Source organism: Atractosteus spatula, chromosome 4 (genome assembly GCF_055471065.1).
Source record: "Atractosteus spatula isolate fAtrSpa1 chromosome 4, fAtrSpa1.hap1, whole genome shotgun sequence".
Taxonomy (NCBI): domain Eukaryota; kingdom Metazoa; phylum Chordata; class Actinopteri; order Semionotiformes; family Lepisosteidae; genus Atractosteus; species Atractosteus spatula.
Window position 1 is genome coordinate 60,351,098 of NC_142709.1, and position 26,520 is coordinate 60,377,617.

Sequence of the window (26,520 nt, forward strand, 5' to 3'; positions counted from 1 at the left end):
ATTCTGCAATTAGCAGCAGTGTTGATCAAATCTACATATCTCAAGAGGGATATTTTCTATTTGTGCTTATTTAATATGTATGCTCTTATGAAGAGGGTATACTTCAGATAAATATACCTTGCTTTGTTAGTTCAAGTCGACCGACCTTTTGTGGAAATCGACACCATCGTGAGCCCCCATGTCTCATTCCTCCACTTTCTCTTCCAGAGGACAGCATTTCATTATGTAATCATGTTTTGCAATGATGATATGCCAGATCAGTGCGACACGGCGACGCAGTGCTGGGGCCCTGGGTTTGATTCCGGACCTGAGATGCTCTCTGCGTGGAGTTTGTATGTCCTCCCTGTGTTCATGCGGGTTTCCTCCTGTTTCTCCAGTTTCCTCCCACAGTCCAAAGACATCGTGGTAGATTAATTGGCTCCTGGGAGGACTCACCCCTGGCGTGAGTGTGGGAGTGTCTGTGTGTCTCTGGTGGACTAGTGCCTCTGGCGGACTGGTGTCCCGTCCAGGATATGCCCTTCCTTTGTGTCTGTTGTAGAACCTGGGTCCTCCATGACCCCAAACTGGAAGGAGTGGCTAGGAAGTGGACGGATGGATATGCTCAATTAAGAAGACATGAGTCAGTATGTTAAGGTGAATGCATACCTAAACGCTCTCAAAGGTTTTCCACTTTCTCTTTCTTGCCCTCTGGTTGGGATCCATCAGCAGTGCTCCATGTCTTACAGCAGCAAATTCAATAAGAATGCATGTGCAGCTCTTGTACTGTGGGGAATCTAAGGACATGTAGTGAAGGTCAAATTGATGACAGTCTGATGGGCCCGCCACATTTCTAGTTGACAAAGACAACTGTTGACAAAGACAACTGCCTGGCTGAGCAGCCTGAATTGTTGCACCCAAAGGTTTGTCTCTAAGTCTAACCTTTAAGGTCAAAAAGTGTTTTTCGATCCTTTTTTTCCCAAACCCTCACTACGTTAACCCAGCAGACTTCGACAGAATCAGCAGTGAATCCTGCACCAGAGGACACAAGAGGAAACCATGTGGGAGTGCAATTACACAAACCAGAAAACTGGAGACTCTTCTTTACGCAAAGACTTGTAGAAGGATGGAACGAGCTGCGCAGCTATCCTATCGAATCGCGTCTTCTTTCAAGAGATGAATGCATGAGATTCTCTAACCAATTAGCTCCTAACGTAAGATTGGGTGAATGACCTCACCAGTGTCAAGATACTAACATGACAAGCGCAGAATTTTCAAATCTGGCAACAGTGCATGGTTATTATTAGCAAAGTGAAAAACCAGGGTGCACTTTTTTTTAAAAGCAATGTAAGTGCATACTCTCAAGTTTACCACAGTGGCACATGTGTATCCTGTAGTTGTTCAGTGACTAAAAGGGCACTTCTTCACTACATTTGCAGTGGCTGTGTTTACCCTTCAGGTTTGTCTTGATATAGCTATTTAAACAGGCATAGAATTCTGGAAGGAAAATTGTAAAGCCCAGGCATCTGTAGAATGACATTAATGATACACTGGCAAAATCAAAGCTACCTATTTCAAAAAGAAATAATACTGCAAAACGCATTCTGGGTTACAATCATGACAAATCAAGGTACAGAAACACGCATACAAAAAAGACCATATGAGTACAGTTTATTTATCGTGACAAACATGAATAACAAAATCACATATTACAAAAATAAAGTACTCTTTGCTGGATCATTCAGCAGCTCCTATGTACATGAACAAGTATGTTAACAGAATACAGGTACCAAACTATGCAACCTAACATTAAGACAGCAGCTGCTTATTCATGGTATTTCTGCTGTTATTTATCTTCAGATTTTTTAATGACATAATTTCTTGTCTTCGGGGCTGGAAAATGGATTCCAACTCATATCCTTCTCTCATATCCCAGGCAAGATCATGCCATTTTGACAAAGGAATATATTTTGTAATCTCCAAAAATGCAAATGGGAAGGTTAGACAGGATATTTGCACTGTTAATAAAAAAACAATGGACACTGGAGAATAAGTTTCATGTTGGTCCACTGCTTAAAAGGACATTTTAAAATAAAAGCTTCTCTTACTTCATTGAGAGCAAGATCCAACTAGCTTGAATGAAACCAAACACAGTGAGTTAAAAAACCAACCAACCATGATTTAGGGTGGACAGATTGTGTTATTCATTGCAGATGTTTTCCTGGGCTAAACTTTGTTCTGGAGGCTTTGTGCTCTCAGTCTCTCTTGGACAAGGGCTGCTTAACAGCTCCACAGTGTTGCAGGTAAGGGGAGAGTTGATGTCTGAGGACTGATCGCCGGTCCCTTTCTCTGGGACTGACTGCATGGCAGTAGCAGCAAGAGGCAGGTTCATCATGTAAAACATACTTCCCAGACGCCGCGACACCTGTGGAGAACAAGGGTAAAATGCACATAAGATCATTTTAAATTATGGTTAAATATAAAATCTTATTGTCAGCTGTTTTTGTAATATTAGGCCTAGAAACACCTTAAGCACATTGTGTTATTTCATTGTCCATTTCATTTGTTGAACCAAAAAGTGAAACCAAAATTTTAAAAGTAAAAGACTTGTCTCCTGTTTAGTCCAGGACAGGACTATTCTCTTAGGCAAGACCTGTTCAATACTTCACTCCTTTTTACAGATTGTTTCCCTCTGGCGCCCTCTGGCGGCCAGTCTAGTCATCGCTCACTTAGGGAGTGCGACATCTGTGTGTGACGGACATCCACCTGGGTGTTACTAGGAACAAAGCATTTTGCAACAGAATCAAGCGCCTATATCTAAAACGGTGAAGTGTTGTTACTCAGTAAATAAGTTCAACTACGCTTAAAACTTTAGAGATAATTAACATTCACAAAAGTGCATGTGTGCCTTTCTTTGCAGTCTTCAGAATAACTTTGATCTATGCAGTAAGTGGAAAGAACAAAATGAAGCTGCACAATGTGTCTTTAACCGGGAAATACCGGAAGAGCACCACAGTGTGAGAATACTGCCACTTCAGGACAGCAATGTTTATATAATGCCAATATGATTTATAAATGTTTCCTATTCCTGCTGTAAATGTGCCTTTCCAGAGTCTGAGAAGCTTATTAAGATTGGCACAGTAGAGGTCCGCAGGCAGTTTCGAAGGATCCTTACAAGATAGAGTGCAGTCCTAGATAATGTGTGTGACTATGATCAACTGTGTGATATTTCTAGTGAGCTTTTGTCCTTTTTGTCCTTTGCTTTCAGCAACTCTTATCAATGCAACAACTCTTTTGAGAATTTCCAATAAAATGGAAAGTTGAAAGAGGGGTTTTAAGATTTTTAGAAGTGGGAAAGTGGTTATGTGATGTATATGTCTATTGGATTGTCCTACACCACTGTGTCTTGTCTCCTTTCCGATATATTTTGGACACAAATGATGATGAGAGCAAACATGTAAACATATTCAGTGTGCCGACGACAAAGCCCTTGTCAACTTTTTAAGCTCCTCACAATATCTTCACGGGCCCAAGACCAATGATTACTTGAAAGCGCAACAAGTTCTCTTTTGAGGTAACTGTTGTTGAAACAGAATAATATTATTATTGATTTTAGGAAAAAATATAGTCCCCCTGCAATCCACTATAATAAACAATCAGTTTGTAAACCTTTTCAATGATTACAGGTATCTGGGACTGGTCATACATAGGGTAAAATGTAAGAACATTTTCTAAGAAGGCTCTAAGGAAGTTTAGCTTATTTATGGTGGACTTCTCTACAAATTGGTTATTGAACGTATCTTGATGTCCCGTTTGTTGTTGGTTGGTTTGGTAACATCGGTACTGCAAATTGTAATAGGTTGGGAAAAATAGTGAACATAAAATCATTTGGGTTAATTGGATCACTGTACATTGTCTCTAAAACCATAATATAATACCTGTCTGACTGTAACAAGGCTACAGGGGTTTCAAACACAGAAGCGTTCAAATCTGTTAAGCTTTGTTGTCTTGCTGTCACGCCCTCTGCAGCCAGAGGGTGGTCCTTCTCTGTCCTGTCTCTCATTTCCGGTTATTTGCTGTCCTTCCGGTGTTTCTCTCTCTGTGGGGCTATATATTTCCGGGTCTTGGACTCTGCCCTGGCTCAGCATTGACGTTCGGATGTCCTGAGACCCACCTAGGACCAGGTCGCCCCACGTCCGCTACCTGAGGGCATAGGTTTCTATACGGCAGTCCTGAACTCTTTGCACTAACGAGCCCGGGCCTTTTTCCCCGTCTCGCCGCTACGCATATGAGTCTTTTTCCGCTCTCCTGCTGCCCTCGGGTAGTCCCTTTGGACGTCCGTGACACTTGCTGTCTTCTAGCCTGGTACTGGAATGTGTTGCAGAGGCAGCAGTTTGAGTCTAAGCTCATATCCTGCAGTGGTGCAGTTCAAGTGCATTGTTGCCCATCAGTCACTGAGGGAGCTAAAGGACTTAAGGGTGTGTAATAGGGCGCCTAGTGTAGGATCGTCTTACACTCAAATCACTGCCCCATAGTCCCCAGGTACGCAACACTCATTTGTCAGCACAGCAAGTTTGGTGGGAGCTTGGTGCAGCTTGGGCACTTGGGCTGCATGTACTTTTGAAAAGGCGTGGCATTCTTCTGAAGGGAGATCCTACCTGAGATCGGACTTTCAGCGCCGGTCCCAGTTTCAGTCCCAATGTGTCAAGCAGGTGGTCTTCTGTGAGAAGTGGTAGGGTCTCCCCGTCAATAATGTGATCTTTGAACGTCTGTAGAGAGTTAACATTACGTCATTAGCAACGCAAAGCATGTATCACAAATTTCCATTTCACTTTGTTCTTTAATTGTAGTCCATGCATATTGGTGTCACTCAGTTGTTTTAGCTGCCAACAGAATCTGGAATGTAATGAGTAGACCTGTTTAGGCAACAAAATGTTAATTTCATTTCTCCATGCACACGTGCTATATGTTACATTGCCCCCTTAGCCAGATGATCGCATAGCCATCGGTGGTATCTATTCCACAGCCCAGATTGTAAGCAATAGTGTTTGACTGAAAAGGAAATGGCACAAAATGTTTTCCTAAATATGAAAAATAATAAAGAATCCACATCTTACATATTCTACCAGGAAAGAAGTTCGAAAGAAAGAGAGAAAAAACTAACCTGAGCATATTCAGAGCAGCCTGGAATATTATTGATGAAGTTGTAAACATCTTCCACTGTCCACTTCCTTATGTCTTCAATGGAGGACATCTCTTCCCCATTGAGGAAAACACCATGAGACCCTAAGACATTGGCACCCATCAGAGATTTAGTACTTGAATGGCACGTGGGCATTTATAGGATAGATTACATTTGAACAGTGTGCTTTATGTGCTGAAAGAAGGTACTGTACTGTCTTTTGTCTTTTGATACAAAAGTATTAATTGGGTAACTGGAGACTTTGTGCTTTTGTCAGGATTATCCTACAAATATTTAGAGCTCAAAAGGATAAAGGACATTCAAAGGAAGGAAAGTGTTAGTGGAACCTGTGATCTTTACAATTTTATTATGATTTTTTACATTTGCACAGAACTCACCAGGAGGTAAAAGTCCATTTCCAGGAACAGGAAATCCGTAGGGCAAGTTTGATAGCGGATTGGCTGAGGGATACACATATTTGTCCAGAGAACAGGGATTTGGAAGATCTTTGTCACTTGTGCTGCAGGCCGTGTTGCAGTTACTAGGTTCTGTACAGCTGTCATGACTGCTGCAGTTCTTTCGCAGTACCTGCTCATACTCTTTGTGATTTTTCCCACTTCCAGATGACAGCTCGACATCCATCTTACTTTGGTCCATCTTGTTCACATTCTCATTCCCATTCTCCCCTTTACAGTCCACTTCCTTCTCTTCCCCTGAGCCTCCAGGACTCTGCTCGACAACCTTTTCTTCTGATTGGCCCTTTGGACCAAGCGCATTCCCCTCTGCACTCTTGTGATTGGTCGCTCTCCTCCCTGGCCTCCGCCCCCTCTCTCTGTGCAGAGTACTTATGGGAGGGTAAGGGCTGCTGGACATGAGGAGGGCATTGCCCTGCAGGTCCTCCAGAGTGGTGCGGTGGACATACACGTCACTGGGGAGATGTCCCTCTGGGAGCCGCTGCCTGCTCCGGAATGCCATCGCGTTGGCCTGAATCCCAGGATACATCAAGGGGGCCTCCATTCCCATCATTCCCTTCTGATGGGCACTCTCCAGCTCTTTCTGGTGAAGAATGGCATTCATTTCCATCCTTGAAAAAAAATACAGACATGTTCCAAGGATTCTGAATAAAAATGTAAGCACATGAGAACATGAGAAAGCAAAGGACAGCATTTGATCCTTCTTGATAGTTCAATTGCTGGAAGTTAACTGATCCCGAGATGTCATCCACCTGCTTCTGCTCTGGACCGATGCCACAGACTCAATTTCAGCACATAACTGTGCAGTTTGTTTCAGTGCCCCGCAGGTCTTGACACAAAGAAACGCATAATATTCTTAAAGGCAGATAATCATAAAATTGGCCATCTGACCTCACAACTTTGCTTCATTGTCAAAATAATCCATTTGGCTGACTTAACTTCATAAAATGTCTCATCATTATCTTCATGAAAGTGATTGTGGGGTGGTTGGGGGTTTAAAAAAATATTTTTGGTTATGAGTGTTGCGCCTCTCTTTATTGTGCTGCGGCTAATCGAGTGATTAGTTACTCCTTGAAGAGAGTATTGTCACAATGTGGTGATACCGATGGATTCCATGCTGTGCACATGTCTACTGTACATGAGCAGGAGCACATACCTGGCAAGGTTCTGTTTATGAATCATCTCCTGTCGCCGAGCAACAGATTCGAGGGGTTCAGTGGGCAGGAACCCATACCCTGCGGAAAGGTGACAGTGAGATCTTAACAGGCAGCGGAGCAGGTAATGCAGCTCACAATAAACCGAATCTCCTGCTGCTAAATCTGATCGTAAAGCTAAACTGCAATTGTACTATGAATTATTTTTAAACTACAAAAATCTAATTGTGTCAGGGGTGTTGCTTAATGTCTTGGAATAAGGTCTTGAATGTAAGTGTTGGTCAACACTTCTTGCCTGTGCATTTTCTCCAACAAACCTTCATATGTTCATATAAGACTATACAGTAACTATACAGTGCATCAAAAGGTAAAACCTGCTCCTTAATGATTATTTTAAAAAAGAAATTTGAAAAAAAAATGAAATAAACATTAAAAAGTGACATGTGGTATAAAGAAACAAAGGTGTATCCACAAAAATTAATTAAAGCAATCCCTTGCATGTGTAAAGTGCACATCAACCCTTGAAGCCCGACATGGGACTTGACATTATTACATGACTTCTGTTGCAGTAAATGTCTAAATGACTGACATGATTGTGTGTTCAATGTTTTATTTTCCAACTCTGATGATTCTTTCACAGACACTGCCCTGTCGAGGAGAAGCCACAGTTTTCTTTTGCTATATTTCTACTGTACATGTAGCCAAGCTGTGGAATAGACAGAGGATATTTCCACTTCTGCTCAAGTTCGGTTTGCTAATCCACACGTTCATCTCCGACTGCTTAGTCCCTCTTACCTGCCCCAGGATAAGGCCGACCTGGAAGGACACTGGAGTGTTGAGGGATAGGAGGACCCAGGTGAGCACTCATGTGTATCTGCCTGGTCTCTGATGGCACCATATCAGATGGTGGCACAAGTTCCCTGAAGACCATATGAAGTATTTGAGTACAGAGTATTTTAAAACATACTTAGCAATAATTAACCTGATTAAATGTGTCATAATGTTTCACACAATGAAAAATAATCTTTTGTCAATTCAGTTGAAAATAAAGAAACTTTAATTACTGGACCCAAAAGCCTAACTTTCCTAACATCTGATTTCTTGAAAATGAATGATAAAATCTGCTCTTACAATAAAATGACGTATGAACAAAAGACTCTCCTGTTTTGCATTAAAAAAATGTATATGCATCTGATTACAGTGCAGTTGATGTGAAAATAACAATTTGGTAATAGTTCTGTAAATTCTGAATTGGCAGCTTTGGAGGGCTAGAAAAATGTTTCTAGGTAACGTAGAGAGCATTTGTGGTACACCATGAGAGCTTCCTGTCACTGCTGTGCAAAAGTAGGCGCTCTCATTTTGATCTGAGCACCTGATATTTCCTCCAGGTCTTGTGCTGAACACGAGTGCCCATACTGACGGAATCTGAGGTGGCTCGAAAAGAGCTCACTGTGCGTGCGAATTCTGCAGGGCCTGGGACTCAAACCACAAACAGTGAACAAAAGGCGACGTCTTGACGCCCTAAGGAAGGTCTGTATTGTTTTTCCATCCATCCATTTTCTAACTGCTTCTTCCAATTCAGGGTCACAGGGTACACTAGAATACATGCGTTGTTTTTAATTGAAAAAAAAAAACATTTATAGAGTAACAAAGCTGTGGCTGTGTGTCGGTTTTTGTTTTTCAGTGCCACCATGACCGCACCAATGGTTGCATCAGAGAAAATAAAGAAGCTTTTGCCTCAGGGTCAGGTTTACCTCTCCATGAGCCGGGGCTCAAACGGTGCGGACAGGCCTTGAAGTCTGTGCTGGCCAGGGGCCAGCAGCTGGGGGTTCATGGCCATCTGGTTCCTTATGATCAGCTCTTGTCTCTGCCGCAGCTCTGCTGGAAAACAAGGAGCACCCTGAGCCCCTGCAGCTGATTGAGCCTTCAATGGGGAACCCCTTCCTCTGTGCAGACTGACCCCAGAAAATCAGGAACACGTTCACCGGGAATAAGGAAACCTTCATAAGTTATAAGTTAGAATCCAATCTTCTGCTCCAGATAAGTTCCATAGCTGTGAAGAGAAACTCTGTCCCTGAGCTGTGTATTATGCCCACAGACACGTTTTTTAATTAAAAAGAAGAATGGTTAAAAATATGTATATGGGTAATAAATAACAGCTATCCCAATTAATCTTAACAGGACAGCCTCTAATATTACAGAGCGGAGAAATTTACAGTGTCATTACAAGCACACGAGTGCCATTATAAGCAACATCCTAAACTATATGATGAAAAAACAGGAAGCTCTAAATAACATAGGAAACCAACTCAACACATTAACACCCAGGAGGTCCAAGTGATAACATGGATACAATGCACGTAACCTGCGCATTACCCCCGCCCCCCCAACATTTAAGATAAAATTAACTATTTGGGGATTTTTACTATCTGAAAACTCCACCATGCTATTCTTTCCATAAAAGATCGAAAGTCTGAGCTCATGCATATAGTACATAAACAACATATCACCACAAATCGAAGATTATGGCAGAGCTGCTGCACCTGTGCTGCTCTCAATCATACGCATGCCAGGTTTTCTCATAATGATCTTTTCTGGTCCACAAGAGCTACAAATGAGTTTATGGTACATGGCCAAATTGCCTTGGCTTCACTTTGACCGCAGATTAAATGTCATCGAAGGGCCGGCTCGTACCCCCAGCAGACATGCCGTTGACCAGTCGGTACCAGTGCTTCTCATCCAGAGGCCCCTGTTCTCCCAGAGCCGACATCTTCCTCAGCTGGTCTCGGGGGGTCATGTCACTCGGGGCTCTCCCGGGTGCAGAAACGTCTCTCTGCACACAAACACAAAGACCTCTGACCTCTTGCTCCGCGGGATCATGACCTGAATCACTTCGCAGACCAAATTCACAGCTCTTGTCATTGCAGGTCGGCCGCCTGGACATATGCCGACGGTGTTTTCTGCGGGCCTGACAGGCGTATAAAGGGTGTTCTAGTAATTTGTGTCAAGCGAGTGGTTTTGTAGTTTGTAAAGATAAAGAATGTTGTTTGCACACACATATATATATAGATTAAGCAGAAACAAATGGTTTTGTATTTGTAGAATTATGAGTGCTGAACAGAAATACAGCTAAATAGATACAGGTTCAAGTGGGGAGATGTGTCAGTGTGTGTTGGCTGCAAAGGATCGCATAAAGGTTAATTCCACAATGAAAAGCAGAAAGAACAAACACCATTTTTCAGCTACTGAGCCCTCTTCACACCTGAAGGAGCTTCAACAGACAATTACAGCTCAATAATTCCACCAGGGGGAGGCTCACCATTTCCTCCTCTACAAGTGTGTGACATTATTTGCTTTCTTACCTAACTGTCAAAGACTACACTTTCCACTAGACAACTGCCGTTTATGTGTCCACCACAAGAATAGCTGTCATAAAACAAAATGTTTCATTGAAACCACATTTGAATTCAGATACCCAAAACTGTGTTATCTCCAGCCTCTCTAATTAAGGAAGATCTATCTCATCCTTTCAGCTCACAGTTATACAGTACATATTGTCCCCCCACTCCACCTCTCCTTTATAGTGTGACCTGTTCATATTGCTAGTTTCTCCTCCTGGAAGGTTTTGAACTAAAGTTCTGCTGTCATTCCTACTGTATTCTACCTTTTACAATGCATAGCTGGCTAACTGCCTATACAAATGCCTATTCTACATTTGTTTGCGATAGCGCTGGACATGGGCCAACAGCTCTGTGAAAGAGCACTGCGCTGTCAAATATAAGAAATGTATTCTATGGTGAAAGTCCATTGAGGCAATTTCAATAATAACTCCATCAGTACATGTTTGTTTTTAAGACTAACAGGCTGTCTTTTTTTTCTGAGCTAGGCCCTTGCCTGTCTGCTAAAGTTTTTAGCAATTTACAGATTCCATCACTAAAGGTTGCACATGACAGTCAGGAAAAGGCTCCCTACATGGACGTCACAAGAACTTCAACTCAGCTAAAGTCTCCCTAAAACTTTCAAGATATTACCCTATTCTTGCTCTTAGCTAGAATACTGATTTATGTTTTATGTGAAAGTAAAAATATCAAATGATCAAAAAGTACCCGATCCCAGGTTCATTTTTCAGTCTCACATACCCGAATGTGAATTTAATTGAAGGCTCAATAGAAGGCCATTTACATTTTTGTTTACACATAGTCACAGTTTTTTTCATTAAGAGACCGAACTCCAGCCTCCGTTGTGTATCTATTTACTGTATCTATCTCTCGAGGGTCAAGAAAGGCCACGACGTTCTTCCATTGTCAAAACTTGTTTTATCTGCCAATCTGTAGATAAACAGCTAATAATATACTGTTTAACTCAACACAGGAATAATTTTAACTTCAATAAGGAAACAGGAGCAAAAATGAAAAGGTTAAGGGAATTCCTACACCAAGTCTGCTCTTTAACACTTAATCACCCATCCTTACATTTACTAACCTCTTTAGGCAATACAGGGATACTGGGGGGCTGGAGCCTCTCCAAACAAGCAACAGGCTCAAGGCAGTATACAACCTGGACAGGACACCAGTCCACCCCAGGGTACATACTGATACAAACACACTCTTGCACCAGGACCAATTTTCTCAGAAGCCAATGAACCTACCAGTATGTATTCGGACTGAGGGAGGAAACCCATGCAAACACAGGGAGAGCACTCAAACGTCACAGAGGTAGCGGCCCTGGAATTGAACCCCGGTCCCCAGCTCTGCTAGGCAGCGTTGTGAACCACTGTGCCCCCGTGGCGCCCAACATCCAGAACGATAGCTGGTGTACACGAGAACAATTGTTTCTCATAATTATAGTGGTCTCTCCTTCTGAGGCAGAAAGAGTCTGTCACATACCTGCAGGAGCCTGGCCGTGTTCTGGTTCCTCCTCCAGAGCTTCCACTCTGAAAAGAGCTGCTGCTTCTTTCCTGTCTCAGAAACAGCCGAAGGCAGACGGAGATGTGAAGAGGAGCCCGTGCAGCGAAGCAGTGGCTCCTTGCCGAGGCTGAGGAGATAAAAGGCACAGGGTCTCTGTCTTGAAGCATCACACATTAGAAGGCCCACAAACGGAAAGTCCCTGGTCAGGTTTACCCATGTATTTCAATGGAAAATATGAAAGACTGCTTAAAAAATACTGTACCTTGTTGCAAATGCACATGCAAAAATAAAAATTTAATGTGAGCATGAATACAGGAGGTTACGTCAAGTAGGTGTGATAAACAGTGATGCTAATTTCTCTTTTAGGACCCAGGCTATGTGGTCTACTGGTGATGGTATATGTGGCTCTTTCAAAGCTGATGATGTCTGGGATATGACTGTATGAAGTGCAAAAGCACACATCCTGTGTGCTGGCTTGCTAACGTGACAGGTTCAAGCGAGCTTGTTCTTACTGTGCTGGTGAAACACGGACACCTTTGCACTGCAGTCTTGTAAGAGGTACCAAGAGGTAGGACTGCTATCACTTTCTGAAAGATGTACCGTCGCAAAAAAAAAAGACAGCAATTCCTCTGCCACTGGGTACACTATAACCTTAATGGTTTTCTCCTTCCCCTCATAAAAACAGACCTTTTTTCCACCATTAAGACAAAAAAGGTGAAAGAGATCACAATCACGCTCCTGAACTAGGACTGGGGTGGATTATGCTGATTTCATCCAGGAGGGTAATTATCTCAGGCGTCTTGCTTGTACGTTAACAACTGTCCCATAGTTCCTTGTCAAACCCTTCTAATCCCTGTACCTTAATCCCCTGTTATTCCAAAAGTCTGCCAGTAACATCTGTCAGCCCCTATATACAGTCTTGTTACTCGCCAACCCCTCACCCCACATCCAGCCTCCTACTTCTCCTGTGATCCTATTAGTTAAATCCTGGCTATACAGCACTTTAAAGAGATGTGTTAGAGTTAATCTCAGCCTTTAGAGTTTTACCCTCAGCAAACCCTGGCTGTAAGCAGCCCTACCAATACACCCAAGTGCTAATCTTATCCCCCTCCATTAGCCTCCAGGACGTCCTGAAAACACCTTTGGATAAAGCTGTGCCGTAATCAGATTAGTAAGGAGTGTCAAAATGTGGCATACACATCACACAATGTATTTTTTTATTGCACTAGTGGTAAATTAGACAGTTAAATGAGACAAAACTTCCGAGACTTTCTGTGTGAGGAATTATACAGTATGATTTTCTGTTTGGTTTCAGATGGTTGTAAATGGAAACATGTCTAACAGACGGTTAGCAGCAGACACTGAAAAAGTGCGACCCTGCTCATCAACGAGCAGGAGCACAGACAGATGCTTATATCTTGGTGTGTGGGAGGGGGAAGCTTGTCAAACACTCATAAAGAGATCCTTAAAGATCTGCTCACTAGGAAAACCCCCACAATGCCTACAAAAGCAGAGAGCTTTCAAAAGCCTACAGGCAGTTCTCACTTTTTCCAACACTTTGGCTATAGAACTGAAAACAATACCACGAAGTCTTTCATATTTTTAAAGGTAGAAGGTGGTTAAAATATGTTTGTGCATCACATTGTCTAAGATTTCTACTGTAACTGCATAAAAAAAAAAAATTAAGCATCTGATCAAACATATGTGTTCTATTCAATGGTCAATGAAGAACTGAGAGTGTACAGTTGTTGTTCTGGAATGCTAAACTGATCCATACATTTCCTCCTCTTTTCTCATAACTATAAGGGGTTGAGAATTTTGTTCTTGCCTGTTGCGGGGTGAAGGCAGTGTCTGTCCTCTCTTTGTTAACCCTCCTCTTACTTTGTCTCTGACAGTCTGTCTCTCTCCTTGTGACCTGTCTTTACTGACTCAGAACCGCCTTCAAGAGCCTGAAAATACAGATTAAAAGAGTTCCTTCCAATCCTGCCAACTGTGAAAATCCTGGGCACATATTTAGATTATAAAGCATCAGAAAACCTTTTTGCCTTTATCAAGACTTAAAGGAGATCACATTCTTTCATCAGAATAAAAAAATTTGAGTGATATGATACGTTTTGTAGTTCAAATACAGTTCAGACAGATAACACTGATTCACTAAAATCCAAAGCAACCACAAATTCTAACAAACAACAGAAAATACTGGAACAGAATTCAGCAGGGAGAATTTGACAGTTAATTCTGAATTACTTGTCATCTGACATTGTGACACTTACAGTATCAGGAAGATCAAGGCTTGCTTAAACTTGTAAAGCTGGATCGCCAAACTGCCATCTAACTTGTGTTAGGGGTACTTCCGTACATACAGTGGTAATAGCAAGTCTACATGACTACTGTAGGTTATTTTATACTGTGGAGCACTGCTGTGTTTAAGAAGAGATTTAATCAATATGTGAATGTCTAGGTAGACCAATTTGTTTAGATAATAGTAAAAATGGATAAACAATCTGAAAAAGATTTGTTAAAAACAAATAAAGTCAACATGTTGAATCCCCACTAATCAAACCACACATCTTGTAAAAAATAAATGGTCAGTGATATTTATCTGTAAATACACCATATGACATATTTGCAGTATAAAATAGCTTATACAGAGTTCCAGGGTCATACAGCTAATTACTAGGATATTACGTAAGATTCTTCAAATAAATATTTAGATACATACTGTATCTTTCAAACTTTGACAAACATTGCCCCCAGACCATTTTATATAATGTATATAATGCATTTACATAAGTATAAATATATTTACACTCCAAATCTTTTCAATAAGTGGGTTCACACTTTTTTTCTCTAAATTGTAGAAAACAACCACAGCATTCTCATAGTATTGAAGAGGCAGAAGTGACAGGTTGACACATTGTCTCCTCTGAGAGATGCTGCTGTATGTGGAGCAACACCATTTACACAGATAACATCTCCTCAGCTAGAGAAGGAGGTGCAGGAGTAGGCCTAGACCACATCACAAAAGCAAAAGGAGGAAAGATGCAAACAAGCCTGAAGTCAGGGTTTCAACTCACCCTTAAAGCACCTGCCAACAGCAACAAGATCAAGATGGTGTGAATTCAGCTTGCCCCACAACATCTAAATGTGAAAAAGAGAAGAAGGCAAAAAAAAAAAAGAAGTGTATGACTTAAAAACAAACTAACACCCAAACCAGGACTTCAACCACTGAGGCACTTTCGCTTTGGAGCCCAAGGAGTGCTGGTCTGACAGCTTAGAAACCACGCCTATGCCTTCCATGCCAAGAAAACTGCCTTAGCAAAAACAGACCTTTAAATACAGATTCGTTTTATCTTCATTAGCATGCTTCATCCCATGAGCTAAGCCCTCCCTTTCCTGACATCACTGTGATCTCCCCTTCAACTGCGTGGTGAGCACAGCAGCGAATATGTAATTACATGAGTACTGCCTAAGCTGGAAGGTTAAACCTCTTCCAACATTTACCCTGATAATCTCTTGTTAGCACTTAAGACTGTATAAGACATCTAAATACACCGCTACCTTTCAATAATAAAAGAATCGTCAGCACAACAGTCCGTGAGAGTTGCTTTTGTACTCCTTAACAATCTTGGTTTTGTTTATACTTATTTATGTTCTTGTTGATACATTTTACAGAAGCAGTTCTGGTGTTTTGAGGCTTAGGAACCTGGCCTAAGACTGTCGGTGGGTAGTTTGCAAAAATCCTGCTGAATGTGTTGCTGGGATCATCTTCTCAGACTTCCTAATCTGACAGTTTGTGCTTAAATGCTTACAGCACCCCAAGCAGTATATAGAATTGTTCTTTAAAAATACTGCTAGGATAAAGAGTATTAGTCTATAGTCAGGTGTACAAGATTTTGGCGAGATGCTCCTGTTCTTGCTGATTTGGAGACTGAGCATGTGGTGTGGAACTGCTTTTTTCAGCCGCCTGAAAAAAATGGACTGTATATGAGTATGTTCTTACAGCATAACTGCCAGGCTCTTTATTTGACAGGTGCTTCTATAGATCGGACCGAATCAATAGCTAAATTTGTGAAGATAGTACAGTTTTACGTTTTCCTTTCCAATTATTAATCACTATAAACAAAAAATAACAGCTGGACTAAATAAACAGTGGAAACGTTGGACCCCCAAACAGTTAGGTCAATACAAGAAAGATGCTCAAAACAAACACAATATTGATCAAATTATGAATATTAATGTTTGTGTAGAAGTATAAAACTAGACCCTGAATCCCTGTTTGGACTTATTGAATTTGTCTTGTTAAATATGTCTCCATTTCACCATTTACCCGCCCACACCAGCATCAGAAAGCAGCTTATCCTGGTGAGCACTGTGACGGGCCAGCGCCTATCCTGGAATCGCAGGGTGTGAGGCAGGACAGACAGAAGATGACAGCTCTCCCCCTCGATTGGATGCCTGGATGGGACCTATCACAGGGTTTTGTTAATTTCCCTTTGTTACTTATCTGTGTCACTATCTGACGAAGATGGCAGTGACCTGTTCTGTCTTTTTTTAAAAATTCAGAAATGAACAGATGTTTTTTTTCAGTGAAATATGAACTCTCCTTTTACTGTGATTCCTTTTACCCTGCAGAAAAGACATATGAGACACTGTGCTCGGTGTAGTAATGTTGCCTGACCACACAGCAACTCACTGAGCCTCATTTCTACACTCCCCACTTCCTGGTAAGTTCTCAAACTTCCTCTGTAACCCCACAATATAGTAGGATTTAGGAGCTGTTCCAGTTCATCCCTGGATACACAAGCACAGCAGCTCCCATCTCATAGACACAATATGCTAGTATCATGGTTTTGATTTCGAAAGGCCTTTTACTAAAAGGCGATCTTTCAGTTCAGCTTCAAGCACATATTCAACCCTGTGATATCGAAAGGCAGTTTAAAAGAAGTGAAGCACTCAGAGAACCACCAGTCCTCAACAGGTCTGCTTCTCCTTCTGATATTAATACCTGTGTTTTGCATAGTATGGAAGCGCTTTACTGCCATCAAGGAAAAAAAATATTTCATGCTATCTCGTAATTAGGTAATTATATGTTATTTCGTAATTACAAGATAGTAAATTTTCTAGTACGAGATACCAATCATCATTAGAGTTTATGAACAACCTTTAACAATGTGTAATGACACCACCGAGAAGCTACCGATACTGTAGCTCTGGGACTTTGGAAAGCTGGGACTGTGGGGATAGTGCTCCGGACAATGTCCGGCGCTGAAGAATGTGCGCGGAACTGCTTTCAGCTGGGGTTTATTCAGAATAAAATGTAACAATGTGTACCTAATGTGAAGACAATCACTCTAACCATGAAGCTACTCACGCTTACCCTTAAACAATAACGAGTGTGCGATGGAACACTCCACTGCTTAAAACTGAAACTACGCTAACGATCATGTAGGTATGGTACAGTAATTGTGCTATAGCGTGATTATCACACAAAGTACAAGAGAATGTACTATCTCGCAATTCCGAGATAATTTACTATCCAGTCCTAACGAGATAATGTACAGTGCTATATCGTAATTACGAGATAACACATGAAATGTTTTTTTTTTCTCATTGATGGCTGCAATGCGCTTCCGTAGGGCATAGCATTCAAAGTCTTGATTTTTTTTTAGCAATTACGCCTATTACCATATTTTCTATATACCATAACAGTAAAAGTACATTCAAAACATGTTGCAATCAACAAAGGTGCAATTAATGTGCTAAAACGATAAATTGCACAATCGGGTATTTTTCAGTTCAGTAATAATGGCAGTTCAATAAAAAAAAAATAATTCTCAAGAACGCACAAACTCTCCAAGGCTATGCAGAACATCGAGATTTCTTAATTGCTAGCTGATTGTATAACACTACTCGTTGGTTCAAGATATATCTGAACGCCATAAATTCATCAGCGCGGCAGAGTAAAGCAAACGCAAGTTTAAGATCCTGAAAAAAGTATAGGTGCCCTGGAGAACCACACATGAGACTGGAGTCCACCACTTCCACGGTAGCCGTTAGTACACCGCCAAACCATGTAACGTTTCTGAACACTTTAATAAGAGCAAGTGTATTCATATCCGTGTATTGATGGACTGTTCAGAAAATCGTTCCTGTCTTTTTTTTACTGAGTTCCCGCAGGCTATCATTCGATTTTGTGGAGGTCTTCACACCAGAAAGCGTAACAAGGTACTGTACCATCTCACTGTATAACGCCATTGTAAAACGTCATTGGCCGAATGACGAGCAGTATTATATTTTTACATATGGGTATACAAATTAACGACAACATATTTATTAAGTAGTTAACTTAAGGACAGACAGGAAACAGCAGTCTTCTGTCTGTGCTTGGGTTGTAAGATATATATTTCTACATTCATAAGTAGTACAATTTTTTTTAAAAAAAACGTATTTAAAAAAATGTCGCCAAAATAAACTTCATTGCAGCCGGCTCGAAGACAACGTGTGGCTGCAAGAGAAATTCTTCCCCCCTCTGTCAAGATGTCAGAAGGTCCAGTTTCTTTTCGTCCTGGTTCTGTTCCAGTCGCGCCCTCTTGAGTTCGGGGCCTTCGACAACATTGATCTGATTACTGAGCTGCGCGCACACACACACGCACAAAAAAACAGCTTTGATGGATTAGGGTAACTCTATTGCCAATGTAAAAAGATTCTTCCTGGGTCCTAATGTCCCAATCACAAGCACATAACCTTTGGACAGCTGAATAAGCACATTGGATCTTACCAGGACTGAAGGCTTAAACGTATCAGCTTTTGATCTTCAACAGCTTTAAATCTTACGCCGAAATGTAGATATTTTCATTGCATTGTTGTAGGAATGGTGATCAGACTTCATCTCGTTACAAAAACAACTTGCCGGGTCCTGAGTTCGTTTTTAACGGCGCTGCTATAGGCATCATCTGATTATTTAGAAGACCGACTTGATTGAGTTGAAGTTTGATCATGGCTATCTGGACATTGTGATGTTCTGTAATTACACTTGTCTATCTGGGTATTGGCTTGTTTTTAATATGAATTGGTGAAGTCCTCTTGGCTAAAAGATGAAGTAGGTTTTTTTTTTTGCATGGCGAGTTAATTAGATGTCTGAAACCAAAATGATACTGGTCAGACTGGACGAAAAGCGCTTCCTATATAAATATAACTTGCGGGATGCAGAAACAAGCATGTGAAAGTTTTATTGACTCGAAATAAATAAAAAAGGCTATTATTTTTAAAAGGTCAAATTCGGAGTCAATGTACATGAGTCGATGTCTCTCTTCAGTGCAACTTACGGAGTGGCAAACATAGTACTTAACAATAAAGCATTAAGACATTTAAACCTCTAATTAAAGCATCTGCAGGGTGTAATCTTTTCTAAAGGATTTCTGTCCTCCGAGTGTACTCTGAATTATAGTGTCACAATGGGGCAGAAAGGATAAGAGCTGATTTAACCTCTATAGCTCCATAAATTCTTTACTTGCTGCAGCTGAATGAAAAGACACTACACGTCTGCCATTCCCTGTGTATTTTTGAAAACAGTGATGTTATACTAATAATACATTCATTAGAATGTGAATGATTTCATTTACAGATATAAATATATCACAAGCAAAAATAAAATGCTAAAGAAACGGAACAGGAAATATACGATTCATCGATTACAAGATATACTACAAAGAGAAAGTTAATTAAAGTTACATTAGACTAAACAAGACATTGTCATAGATATGTGTCAAATCCAATACGATTTACACCTAAGTCGGTTTACTTAAAAAACAGGAAAGCAATTCAAGTTTTTTTTCAAAAATAAAAAAAACGTATAATCACATACATGTATGAAGTAACGCTAGACAGTGTGGCAACAAGCACAGAACAGGTGCTAGTAGAAATATAGTCCGAACTGATATATTTACATACATCTTTAAGAAAGTTTATATTGAAAATCCGGTGTTTTTGCATTTTGTTAACATTTGTGATCAGAAAGTGGAAGATCTTTCTGATACAGAAGGGTGTTTCACTACCTTACGTGGAGAGAGAATTGGCGTCTCAATCTCAGCTCATTTGAATATTCACCTGATCTTAGGTTTCAAAGTACAGCACGTCGGAAGGTTTACTTCCTGGATTAAATCCTGGTAGGAACACAGCAACAACAAACACCAGAAAACAGCAAATCTAATGAGGTACCGACCGATTTACAAATAAGGTAATTTATGTACTGGTATGTTGCTTTTAGCCCGCTGTTTGTAGCTAATTAAAATATCATTTGAATGGAAACGTTCCTAATATGAATTAATGAATTCTAGGTGGGATGTCAGTTCCTATATGGAGTGGTTAGAGACAGGCTCTTGTTCACTGTGTCTTATTAAGTTTCAACCGGTAACCACACAGCATCATGGACGTATCATTAAAATCATTGAGGATTCCAATTAAAAAAGCGAGGCAGATACATTTCATGTTTTGATTATTTTTGTGCTGCTTTAGTGAGGAAATATACCTAGCACGAATGTTTAATTAAGGTGCATCTTTAAACTAATTAGCTGATTCATAATTCTGATTCTTTTATTTCTGTATGGAGATAATCTTATAAGGTGCACATTTAAAAGAGATACAATTGTTTTATTTCAGGACAAGACGTAAATAACAGTTAAGTATCTTTTGAACTTTTATAATCTGTGGCCGACTGAGAATTATGCAAGAAAAGTTGGAGTAGAATGACAATAGAATATTTCTGATTCTGCTTAGTATGAAACTCTAGCTAATCCTGAATCAAAGTTATACATGCTTCTGCCTCTGTATTATAGATTTTTTTATTTTATTTTAAATGGATTCACATTGTCTTATTCCTTTCCAGAACTGTGCAGACCTTTTCCACCTGACTGCTGTGGCAAAATCCTACCATGGAACATTTAGGTGGGTGTTAAATTGTATCGAAAAAATTCTGTTGGAAAAAATGAAAGTCATACACATTCTTTTGTGAAATGCATACCTTCGCATACTGTATGCATTTGGACAAAGTTGTGTTTGTAACATCTGTGTTATGACCATTTCTTGTATATGGTTTTATTTTCCAATGTTTTGAAGAACTCTGTGCAATTCTGTACAATGAGTGCATGTACCCTATTCTGTAAAGAGAGCCTTTGACTGCACGACACCTTGCAGATTCCCAGAGGCGAGACGAGGGCTCCCAGAAGAGATCCCCCTTTGAATTGATCATGAATCAGATCCGGAGGAAGAAATCCTTCACCGAGAGCCGTCAGCGGCCCTCAGTCAGCCGTTTCTTCCGGCCATCCGAAAACTCGGAGAAAAGGGGGAAAGGCAACTCTGAGACGAAGGAATGTGAGAGCAAAGAAAGTTCCCCAGCGGGGGGCAAGGAAAATGTTGGACCACAAACAGGTGATCTTGAGATATGAAAGCTACTGTATCTGGGTTTCATGCAAAGGACCGACGGACAGCTCTAGTTCCCGAGGGTTGGTGTCATCAGGGTTTCATTCCACCACAGACCTTCAGCTGAGCGCCTGAAGTTATTTGGAGATGAAGTCAGTTGTTTTCCTCATGTCGCCTTTGTTTCTGATCTAAAGGTTCCTCTAAAACTCTCAAGCACCAACCCCAATGTAGGAAATAACCACCGGTAACAGTAATAGTGGTAACATTTGACCTTTTTGCATGTTATTCACCACATTTTGTTCTTAAGACTGCAGTAAAGTATTGCTGTACCTGCTCTCCCTTTTGTCTATTCTGTTCTGCGCTCCCAGGAGGTGGGGACCCCGCGGACTCTGATGTGTGCTCAGTGGTGGGGTGGGGTCGCGTGAAGCAGTTCGCCCAGAAACTGGGGAAGAGGCCGGACAGACAGATACTGAGTCTCAGCCACTGTGACCTCACAGCCACAGATGTGGTGGAACTGGGTGAGCAGTGGAGTCCACACTCTGGTCCTTCTCACTGCATGGATTTGTCAGAAAATAGCATTGTGGAGAAATGGCACTAATTCAAAGTATACAAGTTTTTTAAACTGATATGCAAAGTAGTAAAGCTGTATGTTGAAATGAAAAAAATAGATAATCAATTAACCAGATGTCTCATTTTTTCCAACACCTTTTATAATCCTACAGTGACTCTGTATGGATTTGTTGTTTTTTTCTGTCTCCTACAGCAACAATGCTTCCATTCTTGACACTATTGGAGGAGCTAGACCTCTCCTGGAATGATTTAATTGGTGGCTCACTAAAGGCTTTGACCTTTCACCTCCAGCATGTAAACAAACTGAAGACCCTGAAGCTCAGCAGCTGTAGACTTACAGTTGAAGATGTCACAGCACTAGGTAGGACAAGCTTGCTCTGTACGCTTTGATATCCCCCTTAGTTATCATGTCAGATCAGACAGCACCCTGAGAAACCACCCACACACATCCATAAATGGCACCAACACTGACAAGCAGCTTTAATTAACTGAAGTGTTAAGACAAACAATTTCCACCTTGTGTCCGTTCACTTGCTAAACTTGTTTTGCAATTTGAAACTGTAGTTTTACTTTCTAAGCTTGCATGCTGTTGCACTGCTTCATGGATTCAAAGCAACGGATGGAAACAGATGAATTCTGGTTTGCACAAAATGAAATCCATTTGTTTTCCTTCAAATGCTTCCTTGTCCTATCTGCAATTTAGGAGAAGCGCTCGATTACATCCCGATGCTAGAGGTTCTGGATTTGTCCTGGAACAGCTGCATTGGAGGGAACCTGCAGTGTCTCGCAAGGTGCTTTGTGCGTGCTTGCAAGGTGAAAGAATTCCATCTAGTGGACTGTCAGCTCACTGCAGAGGATGCAGAAACTCTGGGTAACAACTTGGTCATCTGTCATCATCATTAAGTGACCTGTTACAGATCTCTTGATTTGACACTGTAGGTTAAGTACGGGTAGCTGCATTGTGTAGTTAGAGAAATGTGTAGATTCAGGTTAAGTACTGGCTAATAATCATAGCTGTCTTGTGATTCTTAAATAAAAATAACTAATCTGTCTAATGATCTTACTAACTGAACACAGGGCCCTAATTACAGAAAAAGTGTACAGATTTGTTAAAGGTCCACAAGAGTGCCTCTATGTCACATTCAAAACCAAAGCCTTGCAGTGACCCACTGTATTGCATCATCAGTGCATCCATGTTTTTTAGGCCAGGTACTGTGTATGATGCCTCACCTGGAGGTTCTGGATCTGTCTGACAATAAACTCCTGGCTGGGGGTTTGAGGGATCTGACCCCACAACTGAGGCACACCCCTCGTCTCCGAGCTCTCCGCTTGCACCTGTGTGGACTGCAGCAGGACAGCATTCATACGCTGGGTAAGGACCCACCCATACAACACAACACAGTGCCAAGGGCTGACTGGGACTTTCTTTGTATGAGTAATACTCATCGAGAACCCTTGCTAATGTTATTAGATTATACCTGCAGAAAATTATAAATGGCCAAAAAAAGAAACATTACTTTGGTATCTTACATATTTATTTTTTAATATTTCTTCACGAGGAATGAGGGCAGCCAAATAATGTGTGAAAATAGAATGAGCGTCTGAAAACTTGGCTTAACCCGCTTGGCTGAGGGTCCATCTCCTGGTCACAGGACGAGGAGGCTAGGATGCCCACGTCCGGGGAAAAGGCAACCAAGGGATAGCTGCAAATTGGAGACAGGGTGGAGGAGGGATGCAAAATGAGTGAGGAAGAGGAGTGAGCGAGTGAGGTGTGAGTGAGATGGGAATCTGAGAAAAATTACGTCAGGATTAGTTGTGGGTTGATGGCTTAGTCTGACTGCCCTCATCCCTCCTGAACTTTAATTAGAACTTCATTTAGCATAAACTGATTTATTTCTGTGAACACTTATGCATATCAAACAAAACAGCTTCTCACCTAATCAGTTCAGTTCCCCAAGGTTTCTTAGTTTCCCTGACTGCACTGAGCCCTTGTTGTACCTGTAGGCAGCGCTTTCCAGTTCCTGCCAGATCTGCAGCAGCTGGACCTGTCATGCAACAAGGAGGCCGCCGGTGGGTTTGCCCCGGGGGCTGCTCCCATGGCTCAGCTGAAACACCTGCAGCTCCTGGACTTACACCTGTGCTGCCTGACAGAGGAGGACATGGCAGCTCTTAGTAAGTCTTCAGTCACACCAGCCCTGGGTACAGGAAGAGTACAGCTGGGAGAGAGACATACTGTACAGCTTACACCATACTGTGTGATCTTGAAGCCAGATTTGGGAAGAGTTCTCACCATAACTTGGGTAATACGAAGGACACTATATAAAAAAGAAACTGGAATTAGGAGATGGTCTGAAAACTAGAATTTTTATAACTGGAATTGGCCCGAACCCTCTATATAACCAAGAGAAGTACTTTCTGTAATAACTGAACCTTGCTTTTCCTAATGTTTATGAACTGTTCCATCTACCCACATTCAAAAAGAAAGTTTTACAGAGCAATAAATGTATGAGAATGCAGGAAAGTGCAGTTTTTGAGGCACACATACTGCAGCTATGCAGGAAAACAGAAGACATTCTCTCAGAATTAAAATAAAGATGTGATTTGTGTTGGTAGTTTTTTTAAGTCTCTTTATGCCTTTAAATAACCAGGTAATTCACACTTTTGATTCTTTTGAAAGCATTTCACCTAAAGCCATTCACACTCCCATTGCTGAAGAAGGGCCTTCTGCTTCTTCCCAGACCAGGTGGCTACTTCCCTTTGTGACCTCAGAGTGCTGGATTTATCATCCAATAAGAAGATTGGTGGCGTATCCCAACAGCTGTTTCCCTGCCTTCCACTGTCAAAGATGAGGCAAATTCTGCTGTACAACTGCTGTCTGACTGGAGACTCCTACCGATCGCTAGGTACCCAAGTCTAAGCACAAGAAACCACAGTTGATTCCATGTGGGCAGCATTCATTTCCTTGCCTCTTGTTTATAATGAAGTCTTTAGTTGTAGAGAAAAAAGGGGATATTTTTTCAGATTTCCTCTTTCGAGATGCTGAATTGTCCTCATTGCTAAACAGCATGCTGAGGCTGCCCTGCAGTAGACATCACAATCTTCACAACAGATCGTGAGATGCAACAGCTCTTTAAATATGGAGAATATTGTTCATTCACTGCTCTGTGTGTGTGTGTGTGTGTGTGTGTGTGTGTGTGTGTGTGTGTGTGTGTGTGTGTGTAGCTGAAGCGATGCAGCAACTGTGTGAGCTGGAGACTCTGAACTTGTCCTGGAATAAGTGTGTGGGGGGGAACCTCAAGATGCTGTTGGATTCCTTGAAGCCTAAATCTCGCCTGCAAGAACTGAAGCTGAGCAGCTGCAACCTGACCACAGAAGACATGGTGCACTTAGGTATGAAAAGAGCAGTGTTGCACTGGACTGGAATTGTTACACCGGAGGGATTTTACCTGTTGAAGAAAATTCTAGGGTAGCCATACAACAAGAAACCGACATCTTCAAACACAAAACGTTAATATGAGTGTTACCTTACACCCCTTTGGACCCTCTTAACATCATTAAGATGTGTTTTTTTTCTGAAAATGATTATTTCAAGTTGACTATGTTAATATGGTGGAACGGTTTTGAGACATCCTATTAAAAATATTTCTAGCTGTTCAGAAATGTGTAAGTACCGTTGCTTGCAGCATATTTGTCTTACCCTTATGCTGAAGTGTGCCAAGTACTGAAATCACCAGTACTACCCCAATGTGTATTTTTTTGCTTTGTTTTTCTGCAGCATCTGTTTCACGATCAGGAGCGCTCGTCCACCTGAAACATCTGGACCTGACGTACAATGACACGGTGGGGGACCAGGGCTGGGCCCACTTTTTCCAGAGGGCCGAGGGTCTGCGGGAGCTGGTGGAACTGGACCTCAGCCTGCGTCCCTCTGCCCGCCGGGACACGTCCCCCTGGCTGGGCAGCCTGCTGAGCTGCTTGCCCCGCCTCGCTGCGCTTGCTGACCTGGGCCTGCACCGCTGGGTCCTCACTGCCCAGCAGAGGGCCAGCCTGGAGGCCTTCAACAGAGACGGCAAGAGGAACATCACTTTCAGCTGCTATCAGTCCTCCACAGGGTCGGAAGAAGGGGAACCAGACAGCCGGCATCTTGGGAAGACAATAGAGAAATGATAAAAAAAAGTGGATGCTTGTCTCCCTAAGGGATAATTCCACGCTGAAAAGTGAGAAGACCGTTTCGGCTGTTGAACAGGTGCAAATCAGCAGAAGGCGGCTCAACAACAGAACGCTCTTCAAGTGTTAATAAAGGAAAACTGATGGTCTAAGTCATTTTTTAGCCCTGGATAATAGGGTTTTATGTCTCTATAGTTTATGTATAATGATATGTGGGGTGTTAAATGATTTATGATTTAGGCGGTTTTATGCCTACTTTTTATGCTCCAGAACTGAAAGGCACGGTATTTGATCCCACTGTTTTACATAGACAAATCATTTTAAAAGTGTTTTTAAATTCCAAAAGATAGCATTTTTATACCATTATTTACCTGAAGAAAAATATAAAAATATAATATTTTTTTAATTATGGGACTAAGATTGTAATCACAACATTATTTATCCAGTGAAAAGGTATCATATGTCAAATTGGTTTTTGGAACTATTCAAATAAAAAGTGGAAAAAGGATTGTGAAACTACATAAAGAGAGACCTTTATAGTGCAAAGTATAGAGTTTTATTACTTTTTATTATGTCAAATATGGATATTAGTAGCACAGACTAATCACCCAGTGTTAACATTTGACACTTTAATTTGTAACGTGATGTACTTTTCATCAGGTTTTTTATATTTG

The 26,520-nt window shown here is 41.3% G+C and overlaps 2 protein-coding genes across 5 annotated transcripts; one reads left to right on the top strand and one right to left on the bottom strand.

The window, feature by feature from the left end:
• Positions 1–1,630: 1,630 nt before the first annotated feature.
• On the bottom strand, positions 1,631–14,923 carry samd7 (sterile alpha motif domain containing 7). Of its 3 annotated transcripts, none has more exons than XM_088913316.1 (10): positions 14,770–14,923; positions 11,672–11,819; positions 9,480–9,618; positions 8,540–8,663; positions 7,581–7,705; positions 6,788–6,866; positions 5,557–6,242; positions 5,141–5,262; positions 4,635–4,745; positions 1,631–2,401 (listed from the first exon to the last, which is right to left on the bottom strand). In XM_088913316.1, the coding sequence occupies exons 3-10, from the start codon at positions 9,580–9,582 to the stop codon at positions 2,177–2,179; spliced, it is 1,575 nt and encodes a 524-aa protein (XP_088769442.1). In that variant the 5' UTR covers positions 9,583–9,618; positions 11,672–11,819; positions 14,770–14,923; the 3' UTR covers positions 1,631–2,176. The 3 variants fall into 3 exon arrangements, with proteins under 3 accessions (XP_088769442.1, XP_088769440.1, XP_088769439.1); XM_088913314.1 differs by having other exon boundaries at positions 8,540–8,666; positions 14,770–14,922; XM_088913313.1 differs by lacking the exon at positions 14,770–14,923 and having other exon boundaries at positions 8,540–8,666; positions 11,672–11,866.
• A 4,911-nt stretch (positions 14,924–19,834) lies between these two features.
• lrrc31 (leucine rich repeat containing 31) lies at positions 19,835–26,365 on the top strand. Of its 2 annotated transcripts, XM_088913691.1 has the most exons (11): positions 19,835–19,931; positions 20,580–20,638; positions 20,888–21,121; positions 21,481–21,630; positions 21,876–22,043; positions 22,386–22,553; positions 22,887–23,054; positions 23,687–23,854; positions 24,421–24,585; positions 24,905–25,072; positions 25,458–26,365. In XM_088913691.1, exons 2-11 carry the CDS (start codon positions 20,626–20,628, stop codon positions 25,844–25,846), a joined length of 1,791 nt encoding a protein of 596 aa, XP_088769817.1. In that variant the 5' UTR covers positions 19,835–19,931; positions 20,580–20,625; the 3' UTR covers positions 25,847–26,365. The 2 variants fall into 2 exon arrangements, with proteins under 2 accessions (XP_088769817.1, XP_088769818.1); XM_088913692.1 differs by lacking the exon at positions 24,905–25,072 and having other exon boundaries at positions 19,839–19,931; positions 25,458–25,932.
• The last annotated feature ends 155 nt before the right edge of the window (positions 26,366–26,520 follow it).

Coding starts and splice junctions, on each gene's coding strand:
- samd7 (XM_088913313.1), bottom strand. CDS start 11,866: ATGTGTGATGCTTCAAGACAGAGACCCTGTGCCTTTTATCTCCTCAGC. Junction 6,243..6,787: donor CATAAACAGAACCTTGCCAG/GTATGTGCTCCT, acceptor TTTTTTTTCAAG/GATGGAAATGAATGCCATTC. Junction 2,402..4,634: donor CGCTGAAAGTCCGATCTCAG/GTAGGATCTCCC, acceptor TGTTCTCCACAG/GTGTCGCGGCGTCTGGGAAG.
- lrrc31 (XM_088913691.1), top strand. Junction 21,122..21,480: donor AAATGTTGGACCACAAACAG/GTGATCTTGAGA, acceptor CTGCGCTCCCAG/GAGGTGGGGACCCCGCGGAC. Junction 23,055..23,686: donor GGACAGCATTCATACGCTGG/GTAAGGACCCAC, acceptor TTGTACCTGTAG/GCAGCGCTTTCCAGTTCCTG.